At 39.3% G+C, this 19,239-nt stretch overlaps 2 protein-coding genes across 2 annotated transcripts; one reads left to right on the top strand and one right to left on the bottom strand.

The window, feature by feature from the left end:
- Positions 1-6,372: 6,372 nt before the first annotated feature.
- On the top strand, positions 6,373-8,982 carry LOC121779911 (omega-3 fatty acid desaturase, chloroplastic-like). The gene is made up of 8 exons (XM_042177375.1): positions 6,373-7,029; positions 7,119-7,208; positions 7,308-7,374; positions 7,470-7,562; positions 7,645-7,830; positions 7,979-8,059; positions 8,342-8,479; positions 8,581-8,982. Exons 1-8 carry the CDS (start codon positions 6,578-6,580, stop codon positions 8,761-8,763), a joined length of 1,290 nt encoding a protein of 429 aa, XP_042033309.1. The 5' UTR covers positions 6,373-6,577; the 3' UTR covers positions 8,764-8,982.
- Positions 8,983-13,667: 4,685 nt separating this feature from the next.
- On the bottom strand, positions 13,668-16,496 carry LOC121778181 (zinc finger CCCH domain-containing protein 47-like). Its single transcript, XM_042175480.1, has 2 exons — positions 16,358-16,496; positions 13,668-15,884 (listed from the first exon to the last, which is right to left on the bottom strand). The coding sequence occupies exon 2, from the start codon at positions 15,875-15,877 to the stop codon at positions 13,970-13,972; it is 1,908 nt and encodes a 635-aa protein (XP_042031414.1). The 5' UTR covers positions 15,878-15,884; positions 16,358-16,496; the 3' UTR covers positions 13,668-13,969.
- Positions 16,497-19,239: the final 2,743 nt, after the last annotated feature.

Here is a 19,239-nt window from a genome sequence, read left to right as displayed (position 1 = left end):
TCAACAAATTCCGGTTTTTCCCACGAACTATAAAGTTGGCGTATAATGTCACCAACTTTGCCTTTTGTCGCTGATTTCCCACGATGGTTTTTCCGGTCAATGAGTAAGCTGATGTGTCGCTTTTAATTGACGTGGCGGGTGATTTGGCCAAAAATAGTTGACGGGGCAATGACACTCAATTTACTATAATTTACACTTAAAAAAATACACTAATAATACACTAAAATAAAATTACACTCTAGAATTACACTCTAAAATTACATGCCCTAATTTCACCCCCAAACGCCTTCACCCCCAAACGCTTCCACCCCCAAATTCACTCTCCAGTTTGGTCCTCGACGAGAACGCCGACGACGCCGACGAGCAACAACATTGGTCACCGTCGAGTCCAGACTACGACGGCGGCAGAGAGAAAGGTTTCTTCGACATGGAGATGTGGCCGGGTTTATTCCCGGACAAGCCGAATCTGAACCCGTAAGTGTATCTTTGCCTTTTTACTGCAAAAGCGTTGGTTGGTCCCCACTTTGCATTGTTTACATTATCTTGAACATGCTTTGCATCAATTTTGATTAAATTTAGGGTTTAGCGTTGGTCCCCAGTTTGCATCAATTTTGTTTAAAATTTTTGGTCCCCACTCTGCATTGTTTAAATTCGTTGGTCCCCATTTGGTTCTGTTTTTTGACTTTTTTTTCCATTCATTTTTTCAGTAAGCCTTTTGTGCTTCGGATTTACCATGGGGGGCATTTCATTCCAAATGGGAAGATTTGCGAGAAATACATAGGTGGGAAAAATGTGGGAAGGCAGTGGGTTTGATCCAGATAGATTTGGTTACTTCGACCTAGTGGAGGAACTGAACAAACTAAGTTTAGATAGCTGGGATAAACTAAGTTTCTAACCACAGTTAAAGATCAAGTATGTGATGTGTATGTTGTTGGTGGGAAGAAGGGGTGGCCTAGAGCAAATTGATGATGATAAATCCGTAAGTGGGGGAGACACTATGGGTGATGAAGTTGTCAAGCATCGAGTGGTTGAGTTTGAGTCAGTGAGAAAGACTAATGTTGAGTCTGTGAATAAGAGTAAGTGTATCACAAAGAGTACAAAGGAAACACCTTCAAAGGCTGGCAAGTTAAAATCAGTTTCTACCCAAAATATTGTGGAAAAGAGTGTTGAAAGCAGTGTGAAGAAGAGTTTGTTCAAGTCTTCCCAGAAGTCAGTGGTTGAAAGTGTGGGTAAGAGTGTGAGAGCTAGAAATTCTGCAGCTAAGGATGTGGGTAAGAGTGTGGGATGTAGGAATTCTGATGCTGAGGATTTGGGTGAAGATGTTGGAGGTAGGAAACCTGATGGAGCTCCAAGTGTATTTGTGGGAATGGGAGCTAGACCTGATGAGAGTGTGGGAGATAAGCCTGATCAAAGTATGGGAGTGAGTATGGGATATGATAGTGAGGATGATGAGAGTTATATACCATCTTCTGAAGATGAGGAAACTGATGATGACATGGAGGCTGAGGAGTTAGTGTCTGAGGATGAGGAATAAACACAGGGAATGAAGAAAGCAAAAGAAAATAAGGAGAAAGAGTTTGTTGTTACTGATGACATGTTCTTGGCCTAGTCAGAGGAGGGCAGAAAAGTGACTATGTGTCTGAGTATGAGAATTCAGAAGAAGGTGATATCTACTCTAGCTCAACTGATTCTCAGGATGAAGGGAGAAGAAAGATGGAAAGGCATGCTAAAGTGATGTATGATCCAAGGAGTGATCATAAGCATTTGAAATTGTGTATTGGAATGGGATTTATTGATGGTTTTCAAGCCATAGATGCTCTGACAGACAATGCAGTTGAGAATGGTTGGAAGATTCACTTCAAAAGAGCAAGTACGAAGGCATTTGAGGCAGGTTGCAAAAGTCCTTGCAAATGGTTATGTTCTGGGAGTCTTGTGAGGATAAATGGTTCTGTAGTAATAAAGAAACTTGAACCGGAGCACACATGTCCTAGGGCTATGAGAAACAAGATTGTGACATCTAATTGGATTGCCAGAAAATACTTGCATGTGTTTAGACTTAGACTAGAGTTCAGCTGTAAGGAATTGGGTAAGGACTTGATGCAGCGGTTGCATTTGATGCAACCAAGTGGAGGTTATACCATTCCAAGAGAAAGGCAATTGACATGCTAAGGGAAATAGTGGAAGCTCATTATGCAAAGCTGAGGAGTTATATGCTGGAGTTGGGTAGGTCTGACAGAGAAGGGTGGTTTAAACTACATGTAGATATAGATGTTGTATTTAAGGCTGTGTACATTGGTTTCAGTGGTGTAAGAAAGGGTTTCAAGGAGGGATGTAGACATGTGATTGGTCTGGATGGTGCTTTCCTTAAGACATATCTTGGTGGGATATTGTTAACTGCTGTAGGAACTGATGGAAACAATCAAATGTATCACATTGCTTAGGCAGTGGTTGAAGCTGAGAATGAGGTTTGCTGGACTTGGTTCATTAACATTCTTGTTGAAGAGTTGACCTTGGGTAAAGGAGTAGGAATTACCATTATCAGTGATCAACAAAAGGTATATATTATGCTAACTTATTATTTATGTCAGTTATATGTATGTATTATTTGCAATTGTTGTCTAATTTGTTATGTTGTCACTTACAATGTTGCTTGATAGGGACTTGAGAATGCAGTACATAATCTACTTCCATTGGCAGAGCATAGAAACTGTGCAAGGTATATCTATGCAAACTGGAAAAGGACACACAAAGGTCCACTTTTGAAGCAGCTTTTCTGGAGGCTGGTTAGAAGTACTTATATGGAAGAATATAAGATTGCATGCCGAGAGCTAGAGAAGGAAGATGGGCAGGCTTTTGCTGATTTAATGGACAAGAAACCTAACAGATTCTGTAAGGCTTTTCTAACACCTGTACAATGCGCTGATGCTATTCTTAACAATGTCTGTGAATGTTTCAACTCCTATATTCTGGAGGCTAGGAGTAAACATGTAATAGACATGCTTGAGGAAATGCGAACCACACTCATGGAGAGACTTTATAGAAAGAGTGTAGAAATGGAGATTGCTGGTAGCAGTTCAACTGTGTGTCCAAAAGTGAGGAAAAAAATTGAAGCTATGATTTATGAAAGCATAAATTGTACCACCATTCCTGCAATTGGGGGAAATTTGAAGTTAGTCACTTTGAGGATAGGTTTGTAGTGACTCCTTCCATAAGGCAGTGTGGTTGTAGGAAATGGGATTTGACTGGAATCCCTTTCCTTCATGCATGTGATGTTATTCACTTCCTCAAGCAGAATGTTGATGATTATGTCCACGAATACTTCTCATTGAGCAAGTATAAGGTTGCTTATGGATATGGGTTGCCAGCATTAAATGGGGAGAAACTCTGGTCTGTTGCTGAGGGGTACCCGCTCCACTTGTGAAGAAGATGCCCGGTAGGCCCAAGAAGGTAAGAAGGAGGGATCCATTCGAGAAGGATCCATCCAGCCTAATAGAATGAGGAAGATATGTGTGATGACATGCCTGAACTGTTTTCAAGAAGGCCACAACTCTAGAACTTGCAAAAACGATCTAGTTGAAGTCCAACCTAAACCAAAGGTATTAAACTCTAGTTTTAATTGTACAACTTACACTCTATTTTATCTCCATCTATTATTACTAACAGTGCAATTACTCAAAATTATAGGCCAAAATGGGAAGGCCTCGCAAGACACCATCTAATGCCGAAGGTGGTACCACCGCTATTACGGGGAGAGCTGAACGAATGGGAGGCCGTGGTGGAGGCCGTGGAGGAGGCCGTGCTGGAGGAGATCTTGGAGATACAATCCCCACGTAGCTAAGCAACAACAATGCTTGAAGTTCTTGAATGTGTATTTGGAAGTATACAATGTGTTTTTTGTCACCAAACTATTTGAAGTCGTTGATGTGTATTCTAAAGTAAACAATGTGTTTTTTTGTCACCAAACTATTTGTAGTTGGGTAGTAAACTATATGTATACAATGTGTTTTGTGGACACCAAACTATTTGTAGTTGGTTACTAAACTATGTGTAATTTTGTGGGAATGTTTTGTGTAAGTGTGAATGTCATAGCATTGGATACTTTTGAATGTGAACAAAGGGACAAAAGTTAATGTTGAACTCATTACTCAATGCATTCATAGGGAAAATTCACTACAATTCTGTAGTGTATTACATTGGAGTTCAACTTGAAAAGTCTACTACAATCGCTGGTTCTATTATATAAGCTACATCAGTATCCAAATGTCGATACATAAAATGCAAATGACAAACTTAAGTTTTCGGTTTTGACGATGCAATTTTGCGAGAACAACTTGGAGTGTTTCAATTTCACTGGTTTTGGAACGAACACTCTCATCAAGTGCATCCTGCATAGCAACTCTTTCTCTCAATGCTCTTTGCATGCTGTCCTTATCCATCTTCAATTTTTTTTAAAAGTACTCTTGATTCGGTGACAATGATGGATCAATCCAACGAAAGAATTTGCAATCGTCCTCCTTCCATACTTGGCAACGATAGAACCATCGCCCGGGATTGGCATCCGTCTTTGATGTCACCACATCAGCTTCTAGACCGTGATCACAGACCACTGCTTCACACCTTGGCCAAGTCACCCTGCTCGAAGACTGCGAAGAAGTGGACATCCTAAACCAAAACCACAATCATGAACTATTAAACCAATTACACATTCAAAATCGCCCAATCCAACCACAAATCGGGAACTTCAACCCTAAAACCAACAAAACCCTAAATCGCACATTCAAAATTTGAAATTTCTCAAAAATCGGGATTTCAAACAATAAATTGAAGCTATGACCTTACCTTGTAAAGAAATGGCACTGAATTGATATTACCCACGTGATTACGGGTGAAGGCTGAATTTGAAGTGGGTTCGCCACAGAGGGAAGAACAATTGAAATTGGCGTGGATTCGCGATTTGTCAATTGTGAGGTTCGATTTGGGAATTTAAACCTAATTCAAAGAATTCGTCATGAAACGACGACGTTTTAGCTGTTAAAAACGTTGTCGTTTTATTATTATCCGGCGACATCCATGTCATCTTTCAGACATGCCACATAGGACACTTATTTATCGGAAAACACAGGGTCGGGTCAAAATGGGAGATACCAGCAACCCGGCAAAGTTGGTGACATTATGCGCCAACTTTATAGTTCGTGGGAAAAACCGGAATTTGTTGAAAGTTGGTGACTTTTAAGGTAGTTATCCATTTATATAACCATTTACTTTATTCCACTTTTAGTATGCGAATCTCACATCCAACCAACTTTTTACACTCAAAATCTAATATAAAACTAATATTTTAAATGGATCACATATTACACTCACCTTCTCTCTTTACCTTTCTTCACAAATTCAAACAATTTCTTAAAATCTGTGCCGAGTCAAAATGGTTCTTTAAATGGTGGACTGAGGAAGTAAGTAGAACTCTTAACCGGTATACTCATATATTCCCTCCGTCCCTCACTAAGCGAGACATTTCTTTTTGGCACATGTTTAAGAAAATAGAGTTTTATTAGTTAAGTGGAGGTGAATCAAGTAAGAGATGGAATAAAGTAGAGAGAAAAAAGTACGAGAGAGTGTCAAAAAAAGGAAATGACTCATTTATCTTAGAATATCCAAAAGAAGAAGAAGAATATGAATCACTTAGCAAGGAACAGATGGGAGTATCATATATGATACCCCTACTTGTATGTTACTACTTTATTCTCTCATAATTTAATATTTTTTCTCTATCATCGTGCTACTTAATTTTCTTCCCTGCAATAATTTTTCCCATTTAGCCATTAGATACAAATTTCTTAAATCACATGCCTAAAGAAAACAACTCGTGTGAAATAAATGTACTCCCTCCGCCTACGATTAATTGAGACCGTTTGACTTTCCACGAGTTTTAAGAAATATAGTGGAATGTGAGTTCTAATTTATATATTAATTCTAATAAAATGTGAGTGTGATACGTTAGTGGATATCACAAAGTAGTAAAAAATAAGAGTGTTAATTAATTGTGGACATACGAAAAAGAAAATTGATGTCAATTAATCGTGTACGGATGAAGTAACACTTACTCAACCTTTATAAGACCAAAATCGAGACCGAAAGCAAAACTAAAACCGAAGCCGAAGCCGAAGCCAAATCAACCGACCGTATAATGGAGGGAAATCCAAATGCACCGACCCATCACTAATTAACGGAAAACCTAAATCAAATTAGAATTGAGGCTTAAGAATCACGTGACATACATATGATAATAGGCCGCTGCAAAATCGGAAATAGAGAAGAAAGAGACGAGGCGCGTTGGCTGGCTGTATATATAAACGTATATACAACCATCTCCCTTTCAATTCAACCCAGCCACAAATTGCTTCCACTTGCATACTTCAGAGAAGTGGAACCCTTTATCAACCTCTCAACTCTCTTCCACCGAAACCAACTTGCGCTCTGTTTCCATATACAAACAACATTCCCCAACTCCTCAAGTCCACAATTTTCTCCACCCTCTTAAAAAGGTGAAATCTTTATTGGATTGCCTCTCTCTCTCATGGCGAGTTTTGTCATATCAGGATGTGGCTTGAAGCCGCTTCCAAGAATCTATCCTAAACCAAGGAGTGTCCAAAATTCTTTCTGTAGCTCTAATTTAAGGATTTCAAGACCCAATCAGTTTTGTTCTTCGTCAATTGGGATTAATCAGAAACGGAATTGGGGTTTGGGAGTGAGTGCGCCATTGAGGATTCAGCCACTGGAAGAAGAGAACGAGGAATTCGACCCGGCGGCGCCGCCTCCGTTCAAGTTGTCTGACATAAAGGCAGCCATTCCTAAGCATTGTTGGGTGAAGGACCCTTGGAGGTCTGTGGGGTATGTGGTGAGGGATGTCGTGGCTGTTTTGGGGATGGCGGCCGCCTCCGCCTATTTCAACAGTTGGCTTGTTTGGCCATTGTACTGGTTTGCTCAGAGCACCATGTTCTGGGCTCTCTTTGTTCTTGGTCATGACTGGTAATGTTTTTGGGAGATTGCTTTTTGTGTTTTTGGTGGGAGTTGTGTTAAAGATTTGATCTTGATGTGCCTTGAATTGATTGATGCAGTGGCCATGGAAGCTTTTCTAACAACCCCAAGTTGAATAGTGTGTTTGGCCATTTTCTCCACTCTTCAATTTTGGTGCCCTACCATGGATGGTATGTTGATGCCTATTTGTCATTGCATTGGTAACGTTTATGTTTAGTAACTAAAATTGAATCATGTTGATTGTTGATTGTTATGGTTGATTGATGTAGGAGAATTAGTCACAGAACTCATCATCAGAACCATGGGCATGTTGAGAATGACGAATCTTGGCACCCTGTAAGTTTGTTTCTGTGGATTCGAAAACCTCGATTGTTTGTTGATGCTTTTGTGTGATGTCTCACAAATTCTGGAATTTATAATCTTGATTGCAGATGCCTGAGAAGATTTACAATAGCTTGGACAGTATGTCCAAGAAATTGAGGTTTACATTGCCTTTCCCTGTGTTGGCATATCCTATTTATCTGGTGAGCACCTTACTTGTTCGATGTGTTCTTTTTTTCCTCTGAATTCATTTTAATTTCGTGTTTTTTGTTGTTTTGATCGCAGTGGACACGAAGTCCTGGAAAAAAAGGCTCTCATTACCACCCGGACAGTGATTTGTTTGTCCCGGCTGAGAGGAAAGATATTATCACCTCAACAGTTTGTTGGACTGCAATGGCTGCCTTGCTTGTAGGACTATCTTTTGTCATGGGTCCGGTCCAGCTTCTCAAATTATACGGCATTCCTTACTTGGTCAGTCATTTCAATCCCGTTGATTAGACGACTGTTAAATGTGGTTTCTTCTTCGTGTCAAAGATTTGAGCAGTTTTAGTATAAACTGGTCATGAATTTTCCTATCTCGGACTTGTTGGTAAAACTTCGAATTTGACTTGTGCTTCAGGGCTTTGTTGTGTGGCTTGATATCGTGACTTATTTGCATCATCACGGCCATGAAGATAAGCTCCCTTGGTACCGCGGAAAGGTAAAACTTAACTCATAATACTCCCTCCGTTTCCTAAAAAAAACTCGTTCTATTTTGGTCTATTTCATAAAAATAGAAACTTTCCATTATAGGAAACTTCTTTCTCTCTATGAGATGAGACCTATTTTCTTTTAACACACTTTTGCATTAAAACTCGTGCTGTTTCAAAAATATTCCTATTTTTAGGAAACGAGGGAGTATGAAAATCCGGGAAGAGAGAATCTCACAACTTGTACTTGTAGTTATTTTTTTATAATGTCTCTATATTCTTGGATAAAACAGGAATGGAGTTATCTGAGAGGCGGGCTCACGACACTTGACCGTGACTACGGGTTGATTAACAACATCCATCATGATATAGGAACTCATGTCATACACCATCTCTTCCCCCAAATCCCACACTACAACTTAATAGAAGCTGTAAGTTTTTTTCCATATTTAAAGGCATTACTTTGCCTTAGACAGTTGATTTGGTTTTACATGTTTTTGACTCGTGAGTTTGGCCGATTCTTGCAATGCAGACGGAAGCAGCCAAGGGGGTGTTGGGCAAGTACTACAGAGAGCCGAAGAAGTCAGGCCCTCTGCCACTCCACTTGCTGGGAGACCTCGTGCGAAGCATGAAGAAGGATCACTATGTGAGCGACACAGGCGACATCGTCTATTATCAGACAGATCCTCAACTCAATGGGGGTCAAAAATCTTAAGCTGTGATGAAATTTTTTTTATGGATTCTTTACCAGATGCTAATGACACTGGTCTGGGCTCATACTGCAAACATTCTGACCTTTGGAACATATAGATAGTGTTTTTTTTTTGCAACACAATTGATTTTGCTTCATTACTATAATGGAGCAATCATATATTAGTAATAGATTGACTGCATTTGTCAAAGAATATAATAGTGTATTTGATTTTTATGTTGAGTTGTAGTGTTATGGCATTCAACACTATACTTTGTTTGAAATTGCAAAATACATAGTCACTTTAGGTTAAAATAAAGATGAGACAGAGCATTAGCAATGAGGCGCCCTAAGGCGCGCCCTATGGCGCGCCACGTCAGCAGTTTTATCCTCCTACCTCCCCACCTGCAGTGGGGCGCCCTAAGGTGCGCCCTATGGCGCGCCACATTATCATTTTATTGTTTTATTTAATTAATTTAACTGTTTTCAAATAACAAGTAACGAGTAAATAAATCAACCCAACACCGGGCCAAGGTGAGACGATATATCGTCCGCGACCTCCACAATGGGGCGGACGATGACCATCGTCCGCGACAACTGCAATGGGGCGGACGATGGTCATCGTCCGCGCTATCCTCCGCGATTGAAGTATAGGGCGCGACTATCGTCCGCGCTATCCTCCGCGATTGAAGTATAGGGCGCGACTATCGTCCGCGCCCTATGGCGCGCACCCGTAATGGGTGCGGACGATGGATGGCGCGGACGATCTGCGCCATCGGGCGTGCCATCGTCCGCCCATTGCGGATGCGCTAATCTTTATATCTATTTCTTCTCTTTATGAAACATTCCACCATGGCAAGTTAACCGTGACAAATGTTAAAAGATCGAATCAATAAGCAAATTATTAAAACTATTGATTCATTATTCAATTAATCGAACTAATTTGACTACTGAACAGACCAAATATTATATGAAGTAACATATATAGGGTGGTGATTGATAAATAACTAAATTATATTAGTGTATAACCAGTGATTAAATCTCAATCATTAGATCAAAAATTGACAGAATGGATTGAGTTTTAAAATTTCCTCATGTGATATAGACGAAGGTCAGTAAGAGTGTTTTGATTAATCCCAAGGATAAAATGGTCTTTCCAAATTGGAATGTATTGTTTTCCTTTTGAAATGATTAATACTATCTAGCATATTGAAACGATTAGGAAATGACCTAATTACACCCCCATAAAATTATGTGATCGAAAATGGTTATGAAATGGCCTTATTTTCATAAATTACATTACACGGAATTAATAAAATGGTCTCTAATTATGCATTAGAATTTAGTTATTTATAGATCACTATATAACTAAACATACAAGAATATAAGAGGTCCAGTTAGGGTGAGATTTTTTAGCTTAATTGAGAATTGAGATGCATTTTCAGTCACTCATACACAACATTTTCGAAATGTCAACTACAAGTAGATTATGTCAACTCGGGGGTATTATCGTCAATAGCCTGAACATCAAAAGCCAATAGTCTGCACATCAAATGTCAACAACTTATAGTTGACATTATATGTGTATAGTTGACATGGATTGTATATGTAGTTGACATTATATGTGTGTAGTTGACATGAATTGTATATGTAGTTGACATGGATTATACACATAGTTGACATTATATGTGTGTAGTTGACATGAATTGTATATGTAGTTGACAAAAAAATTTTAAAAATTAAAAAAAAGTATTTATTGAATAAAATGTACCATGAAATTACCATTCCGCCCTTTCATAATTAATTAATCTAAAAATATTTTCCATGTGGCAAATTCTGGACCACTCATTTAATAAAAATGAGTGGCTCATAATGCATCTCAATTCTCAATTCTCAATTAGGCAAAAAAAATCTCAATTGATCACAACCCCAAGATTATATGTATATTCATTTGACTTATGAAATATGTAATGTTTTCGTAACCTTAAATCTGGTATTTTGGACAGTGGTAATTAATATTTAATGATGTTGGTTATTTCATTGTATAGAATTGTATCTTGGTGTCCGAGTTTAAATTATGACCAAGAAATGTATGGATAAAGATTTATTATACAAAACCTAACCAGTTGGAACTTATTCGAATATAATAAATGAGGGTCCATACTAGACCACTCGTGTTTCATTCTCTTTATTTCCAAACCATAATCTTCATCTATACCTAAGAAAATATGTGGGAATAAGTTATTAGATTCAATGTCAGCATTGAATAATTCTACACGTGAAAGAAGCGCAATCAATCGCCTTTTATCGAAGATCGATAAAGGTTAATATTTTAAACTGTTGATCACTACAAACTGAAGCCCGTTAAATGTTAATATTATGTTTTTATTAGCCGTTGATCACTATAAATATGTATATGTTTAATTCTATGTATATAATTTTTAGTTGTAATCTATTTATGGGTGGATGAGCGAAAATGACAAAAATTGAATATTTATTGATGGTTGGGGAGTATTATATATGTATTTCTATAAGAACCACGTTAACCTATGGTTAATTTTTTGATCACTATAAATTATTGTTTATAATTTAATATATCTCTAATTAAAAATTATAAAGCAATCTCACGTCTGATTTAAAGAAGATATTTAACTTAAATTAAGCTGCTAGAAAATAGTGATATGGTAATGATATGGAGTATATGATACATGGCGCCTCATTTTAGATTTATTGTCTAATTATGAATATGATACAGCATTTAATTAATATTCACACTTTATTTTTTAAATTCTTGTTATAGTCATAAAAATTTGTGCCTTATTTGTTGTTATGTTAGATAATTTATAACACATGAGTATATTTTCTATTCTAGTAATAGTTTATATTATTGTTTGTGTTATTTGGAGAGAATAAAGTAAGTGGAGATGGAAAAAAAATAGAGAGAGTGGTGTTTTTGTTTTTAAAAATATGTCATTTAGAGTTGGAAATCCCAAAAAGAAAAATGATTCACTTAGAGTGGGACGGATGGAGTATTAATTTAAAATTAAACAATGTTTTAATGTATATTTTTTTTACTTTGTTATGTAATTATCTACCTTACTATTCGCACCCCGGAATAAAAATTCTGGATCCGCCACCGCCAATAAACGTAGTAAGGTCAAGAATTAGAAAATAATCAAGGGTAATACCGTTCTGGTTAGGCGGCTGCAAAAAAAAATCAATAAATAATCACTCCGTATAATTTAAGAAATCTCATTTTTAAATTCTTTTATTTTTTGCAGCTACTTGAACTTTTATAAAGTTACTTTGTTTATATATTTGAATTCGCTGAATTTAATCGGTAGCGGAGTATGAAATATCAACTCAATTTTAAATTTAAATATTTTTGTAATGCCAAACAATGAATTTTGGAATGCTTTCCATATTCAAATTTCAATTCCATGATACTAAACCCATCATATTTAATTTCTCTAAATTTTTTTATCTGTTCCTAAATTCCTTATATCTAGCCCGGCAACCTTTTCTTAATTTCTATCCTTTTTTCAGTTTTTTCGTATTTATAGATACAAAGAAAAAAAAAAGTGGATTAGAAAAGTTGATAAAATTTTCAAGTTTTGGTCACCATTCTATTATGTAGTGATACACGTTTTTACCTCCCTAAATCTAAAGTGTTGATAATTGATAATATAGTGGGGTGTATAAGTCGTTGTTGGTCTACTTTGGTAGTAGATGCTGACTTACGATTCAACAATTGTCACACTTCTATATGATCGATTACCTAACTTTCTTTTCTTTTCTTTCCTTTTGTTTAAATATTTATTTCATGTGTGTATTCTTTGCGTTACCCCAAAATTTTGCTTTACACGCACATATCTACTGAAAATTGGATAAATTTTTCTACTACTTTATTCTTCATCTTTTACTTTATTCTTCATGTACTTAACTCACTTAACACATTTTTTCTTAATCGTCATGCCAAAAAGATATGTATCTACTACTATGGAATGGAGGAAGTACTACACAATTAATTGCTAGACAATCAACAAACAGTACAATTAATAAGTAATAGACTCAACACAAAGCAAGGATAAATAGAAATGGGGCCAGACTAGTTCACCATTTTCAGCCGAACTAGCCAATTCCGCTGGTTCACCAGTATGGCCCGATTGAAGACCGGCTTATAGATAGAACGAGAAAGGTATCAGATTGCAGCCGAACTAATCAAACCGATTGATCCAGTTCGATTTTTAAAACATTGGTTTCAAGCACCTAAACGTTTGAACTCTTGGGCGGATACAACAATGTTGTCAGTCTACTTTAAAAAAATATTGTCACGTATTTTATCAATATATTTTTATGTAAATAATAACGTCATAGGGATGTGATTAGTTTCTAACTATTTACTAATTGATAACTGCTAACTATATCAACCGCCTATGTTATACTCCCTTCGTCCCATTCAAGATAGTCACCTTTCCTTTTTTGTTTGTCTCATTCAAGATGGTCACTTTCCAATTTTGGAAATAACCTCCTCTCTCCTATCTCCTTATTAAAATATTCAACTACATTTTTCTTCTCTACTTTATTCCACCTAACAACACTTCCTAAAATCCCGTGTCACTTAAGAATGTGACCATCTTGAATAGGACTGGGGGAGTAGATGTCAACACAAAGTTATTTGTATGTTAACTTTGACATATAAATGCCTTCGTGTTGACATGTAAAAATACATGTCAACACAAGGGCATTTATATGTCAAATCTTCGTATTGACATCTATAATATATGCTATTAACATATTTAGCATTTTAAGATAGTTAGCAACCTAGCGTAACTGGCTTATATCTGTACGAGAAATATACCATATATAAATTTTGTTGGAGTAAAATACTCCATATCAGGAAAACGCAATTAAACAAGCATCAGAAATATAGAAATTCATTCCTCACATTTATTCATCGTTTTGAATATGAGAATTACACGAAACTACTCCGATTCCCAAGTAAACAATATATTCATATCAAATAACAAAAAAATTAACTAATCTCATTTCCCAATCTAGTACTGATATTTCCATCAGTAAATCCTTGAAGCAACCATTGCTAAAGATATGGTGTTAAAATTGTAAGAATCAGAAAGAATATGATCAATTCCTAACGATCATCTCAAGCCTCTATCTGCTCCTGTTCTATGTACATTTGCTCGAGCCGGAGAGGAATCGCCGTTGGCGTCTACCCACCCGCGGCCTGCCTCTGGTGCGGACTATACAGACCCGTGCCCCCCTGACCCCTTGATGGGCTGTACATCCCCGTGTTCCCACCAGCCGGGACGTCTTTCACCAGCGTGCTAACCCACGACACATCCGGCTCCCCTGCATTGGAACGAACATTCGCACCGGTACTGTCGGATCGAAAACCGAACGACGCGGATTTCCTAAGCCTGTTCACGTCTTCATCATTGAAGCCCCATTCCAGCTTCCCATCAGGAGCACCCCACTCCGAGTGATTCGGCAGCATGACACCAGCCGGCGAATTGGTTGTCGGCCCGTAATGATATCCACCGCCACCGCTGCGGTCGATGAAGCTCTGGCTCCGTTTCGCGAAGGCAGCTGACCGTGAATTCATGACCGCTGCAACTACTGCCGCAGAGGAGTCAAAACCGTATGCTGAGGGATTTCTTGATGACGAAGACGAGACATTCGTCGGGTAGCTTGCTCGGAGCTGGTTCATATTCTGTCGAGTTGGGGATTGCATCTGCGAGCCGTTGATCTTCGGTGACAGTCCCTGCAACTGAGACAGCAGAGAAGGGTTGATGGATCCATACACGTCGTCAAGGTTCGTTGGCGTCAGATCAGCCATTCGGGAGTATGGAGACGAGAGACTAGCCATCTCCTCAACCAACTGCTGCCCGTATTGGGTCCGAATTCTGTCCAATCCGAGCATCTTCAGATCCAGATCAACATTTCTCGCGCTCAAGGCCGTCTTCAGCCTACTCCCGGGCAGCTGCAGAGCAGGCGGTGTAGCAAGGCTCATCTTGTTCGGCCACATGTTTCCCCCCATCGGAGACGAGCAGGTAACGGATGGGGACGTTGGTGGTGTCGACGTATTACTAGTCATCATCAACGATGTCGCCATGTCCAACGCAGAAAGAGTCTTTGGAGACGGCATGGCCGAGCCCGTGGAAGCATACAACGGGCGCAGCTCCTCGGGTTTGTGCGCGAAAAAGCACACCTTCCTCGAGCAGCCCGTCTCGTCCTTGCAAAGGCGAGTCCTATACTGCGCGGGATGCAGCCACGACTCGAAAACACCATGAGCATACTCGCATCCATCGCCCTTCCCACAGTTCCCCTTCTTGAACTCGGGGCAAGGGACGCAAGTGTAGTGATACTTCCTCGGATCACGCCTCCTCGCGTTCTCACCGGGGTGGACAAATGGACACTCTGTCCAGTCGTGCGAGTAAGCCCTCGAGCAGGGCTTCACCTTAAAGGTATACATCCTAAACTCATCACTGCCATAAACACCATTGTTTATATCCGGTAACGATATATCAATCGGATACTCTTTCCTCTCACTCGCAGCCAACGGCGTCTTGCTCCCGTCTTCCTCCCCCTTGCTGCTCACCCCGTTCAACAACATCTCCAGCTGCTTCCTCCTTGGATCTGCAGAGGATCTCACACACGGGGCAATGAGGTCACCGGGCTTCCTCCCAGAGACGTCCACAACGCTGCTGTCCGCAGAGGCAGCCATCAACAACTCAACAACCTCAACGGAGGACCACGAGCCACCAGCTGCAGCACAGTGAAGGGCCGTGGCACCATCAAAGCCACACGCCCTATTGACATCGACTCGACCAGTTGCGATTACATACCCTAAGACCTCCGTGCTCCCATACAAAGCAGCAATCATCATAGGAGTTCTCTCCTCATACCCCATCTTCTTCCACCCAAAGCTTCTCCCATACCAACAACTCACTTCATCAACATCACAGCCCCTCTGCTCGACTTCGTGTACGAAGCCGGCCAAATCATCCGTGGCTGCCAATTCGAGCAGCTTTGAGCAATTCCCGTGTTTCCCCACATGAAATCCAGCCTCCATCTCCAAATCAGAAGGGCTGCGTTTACTCTTTGAATCACTGCACATTCAAAACCTGAAATGAAAGAACCAGATTTGCTTATAGTCTTGACATATATATACATATAAACAGTTTATAGATTCAAACAGTTCTAGTTGTATTGACAGCCTGGTTCTGCTAATAAAAACAAATACTTACATATATTTTCTCGGAGAAACCAAAGATTTATCCAACCATACAGACAGGTTGTCGACAGAAATAATCTTCCCCAATTTTTTAAAACCAGTTAATCAAGAAGCCCTTTACAAATCACATCACACAGCATAAAAACCCTAATTTCAGACAGGCCTAAACCAAAATCTTGAAACTTGAAACCAACAAATTTATCGAAATACCTTTAGCAAAACAAACTAAAATTCGGATCTTTATCATCAAAATAAACAACCCACTGAAGCACCAAAGCTAGGATTCCAGATATAAAGTTCACCGAGAAATAAAGAAGAAGAAAGATCGAATCTTTAACTAGAAAATAGATAAGGTAGACTAACCTTTATTAAGAAGAAGAATTTTGAGGGACGAATTTGAAAAGCTACGAGGGCTGGGGAGTGATCCGAGTTGAAGTTATATGAGTTGTTAGAGGCAGAGAATTGAAGCTTTATTTGAAAATTTTTCCGAAAAGGGTTGAGATGGATGAAGGATGGTGTGACTTTTCTTCTCGAATCAGTTAATTTATTCCTCTCATTTCTCTATTGGTCAAAGTCAAATCTTCACCCTGGGACCCACTGGAACACCAATTCTGTGCGGTTCAAATGCAAATGCAAATGCAAATGCAAATGCAAATGCAAATGCGTATTTAAATTCAGAATGTGGGGTGGGCCCGACCGCCATAACGGGCTTTTGTCTCGTCACCAGTGACGCTGGAATCAGTTTAAATAAGAAAAAAATATTCAGCCGGCCACCATGTGTAGCACAATATTACTCCCTCCGTCTTTTTAAAATGTTGCCCAGTTTTGACATTTTAATCCGTCCATAAAAAGTTATTCATTTAGTTTTTTTCTATTTTTAGTAAATGTACCTTACTTTCCACAAATTCTTTATACTCACATTCTATTATAAAACTAATATATAAATGTGAGATTCTCATTTCACTAACTTTTGCAACTCATTTTTCTTCTCATTTTTTAAAACTCGTACGGAATCAAACTTGGACAATATTTCACAGACTAATGGAGTAATATTTTGGTCTTATTAAATACTCTTATAAATTAGAGTTCAATAAAAGTTCTATATCTTTGTCCAAAAAAATTTGATTCTACATAAGACATATGTTAGCTTTCGATAAAACATCTTATTCACAATAAAAATTTATTAAGGCCTCGTTTGTTACCCATGTTGGGCCAACATGGTTTAAGAGGTTGTAACCTCCAAGCGTAGGTTTAGTGGTTGAGATAGTAATCTTCGCTCCGTGTTTGTTTGTACAGACACATATCTCCATATCCGTAAACACTCGTTTAGTACGCCCTTTAGAAACTATAGATACACACGTGAAATCCCCATTTTGTCCTCGTTGATTTTTCAAAAGGCCCAGTATGCCCTCGTTGCCCCCATTTGGCGCTGATCTCCAATTTTCGACTACAACCCTAATGCCCGCCAACAACTTACATACTCTCCCAATTACAGTGGCGACTACGGGCGTGTTCCTGTGAATCGGCTCATTTAAAGTTCAATCCCAGCTGTAATCCCAGGTATGTGTATCGTCGATGAGAAGATCCAGCCACCTCCATGTGGTCGCCGTGCAATGTGGGTGATTATGAAGAATTTTTTTGTCCGATCGTCTTACTCTGTGCAATAGGTTCATTACTAGCAGTAGTTAGTTGGTTTGTGGCCAACATTGTGTTTAAATGTCGTGTTTGCACTCCTTTTAGTGAATATGCGGCCATATTAATTTGATGAATTACTGTTTATATTTATGTATTTTGTGTGTTGTCAGACATACGACGCTCTATTGATAATGGGTTCTCAACAGCACAGCTTTAATGAAGCCGACGGCAGTCCTATACCTGAGGGTAATGCCTTCATCTATGCGTCGTTCCTCTTCTTCTTAGCCATCGACATTATACAGAACTACCTTTTCTATGCAGGTTGCTCTGAATTGGTATCGCACAAAGGAGTAGTTGCAGGTGGCGCTAGACGTTGTTGGACAGAACGCGAGGAGGCCATCCTCATGGCAGCTATGAAGGAGTTGGCTGCCACTGGATGGAAGTCGGATAATGGGTTCCGTTCGGGATATCTAACTCGTGCACTGGAAGCACTGAAACGTGAATTTCCAAAAACGGATATTGTTGTTCATCCTCACATCAAATCGAAAATCACTTCCTGGAAGAAGAATTACTATTCTCTAATGCAGATCCTTGATCGAAGTGGAGTTGGTTTCAATGCGGATGGTGATTACAAGATAGATATCGACGATGAACAATGGGCACAAGTCGTGCAGGTAAAACAAATTGGCTTGCATATTGTGTCTGTTCCAAAATCACTGAGCCATTCAGTGGGAGACCAAACCCACACACACAAGGATTCGGCCTTCTGCATTTTCTGTTCGAATTTTAGTAGAGTCATGCAACCTGCAATAATACTATCATAATCACTCTTACCATATTCAAGTTTCAATGGTGGTACTCGCTTTAACTTGTGCATTTGTTTAAATTTGTGTGACAGAAAGATAGCAATGCCAAGTATATGAGGAATAAGTCGTGGCCTATGTTGAGTGACTGGAAAGAGATTTTTGGCAAGGATCGTGCAGAAGGGCTTAAGGGCATGGACACTGGGGAGGCAGTGCAAAAGATTTATGGGTCAACTGCTGCGGTGGGGGAAAGTTCAGCAATGGATTCTCCAATTACTTTAGAGGAACTCTTCCCTGATGAAGTGTTCCCGAGCGGTGTTATGCCTGAGATGGTAGATGAGTGCACTTCCGCACCGTGGCATGGGCGTGCACATCCGAGGGTGCATAACAAGGCACCGAAGAAGAGGAAGACTGAGGACAAGATGGATTGTGTCCTTGCTCTTATGAATCGCATCCATGAAGACACTAATGAGCGTTTGAAGGACATCTCTAGCCGCATTGGGTACGAGTTTGATCTAAGCACGAAGAGAACCGAAGTCTTCAATCAGCTGAAAGGGATGCCCGGGCTGACCATAAAGCAACAATTTTATGCCGCAAAAAAGTTGGTAAAGGAGCCTGAGCTTATGGATCTGTTTAGGGGTTTGGATGAGTTGGCTCGACCGGCGTTTGTGCTCGACCTCCTAGAGACAGATGGAATGATTTGAAAAGGTTTGAGTCCATGGCTTATTGGCTATTTTGTTATATATCATGGTTTAAACCTTAATCCATGTAGCTACGAAGTTCGTTTTGGATAAACTCCTGTAGTAT

The sequence above is a fragment of the Salvia splendens genome, chromosome 19 (assembly GCF_004379255.2).
Source record: "Salvia splendens isolate huo1 chromosome 19, SspV2, whole genome shotgun sequence".
NCBI classification, from domain to species: domain Eukaryota; kingdom Viridiplantae; phylum Streptophyta; class Magnoliopsida; order Lamiales; family Lamiaceae; genus Salvia; species Salvia splendens.
This window is presented reverse-complemented; position numbering and strand designations above follow the sequence as displayed.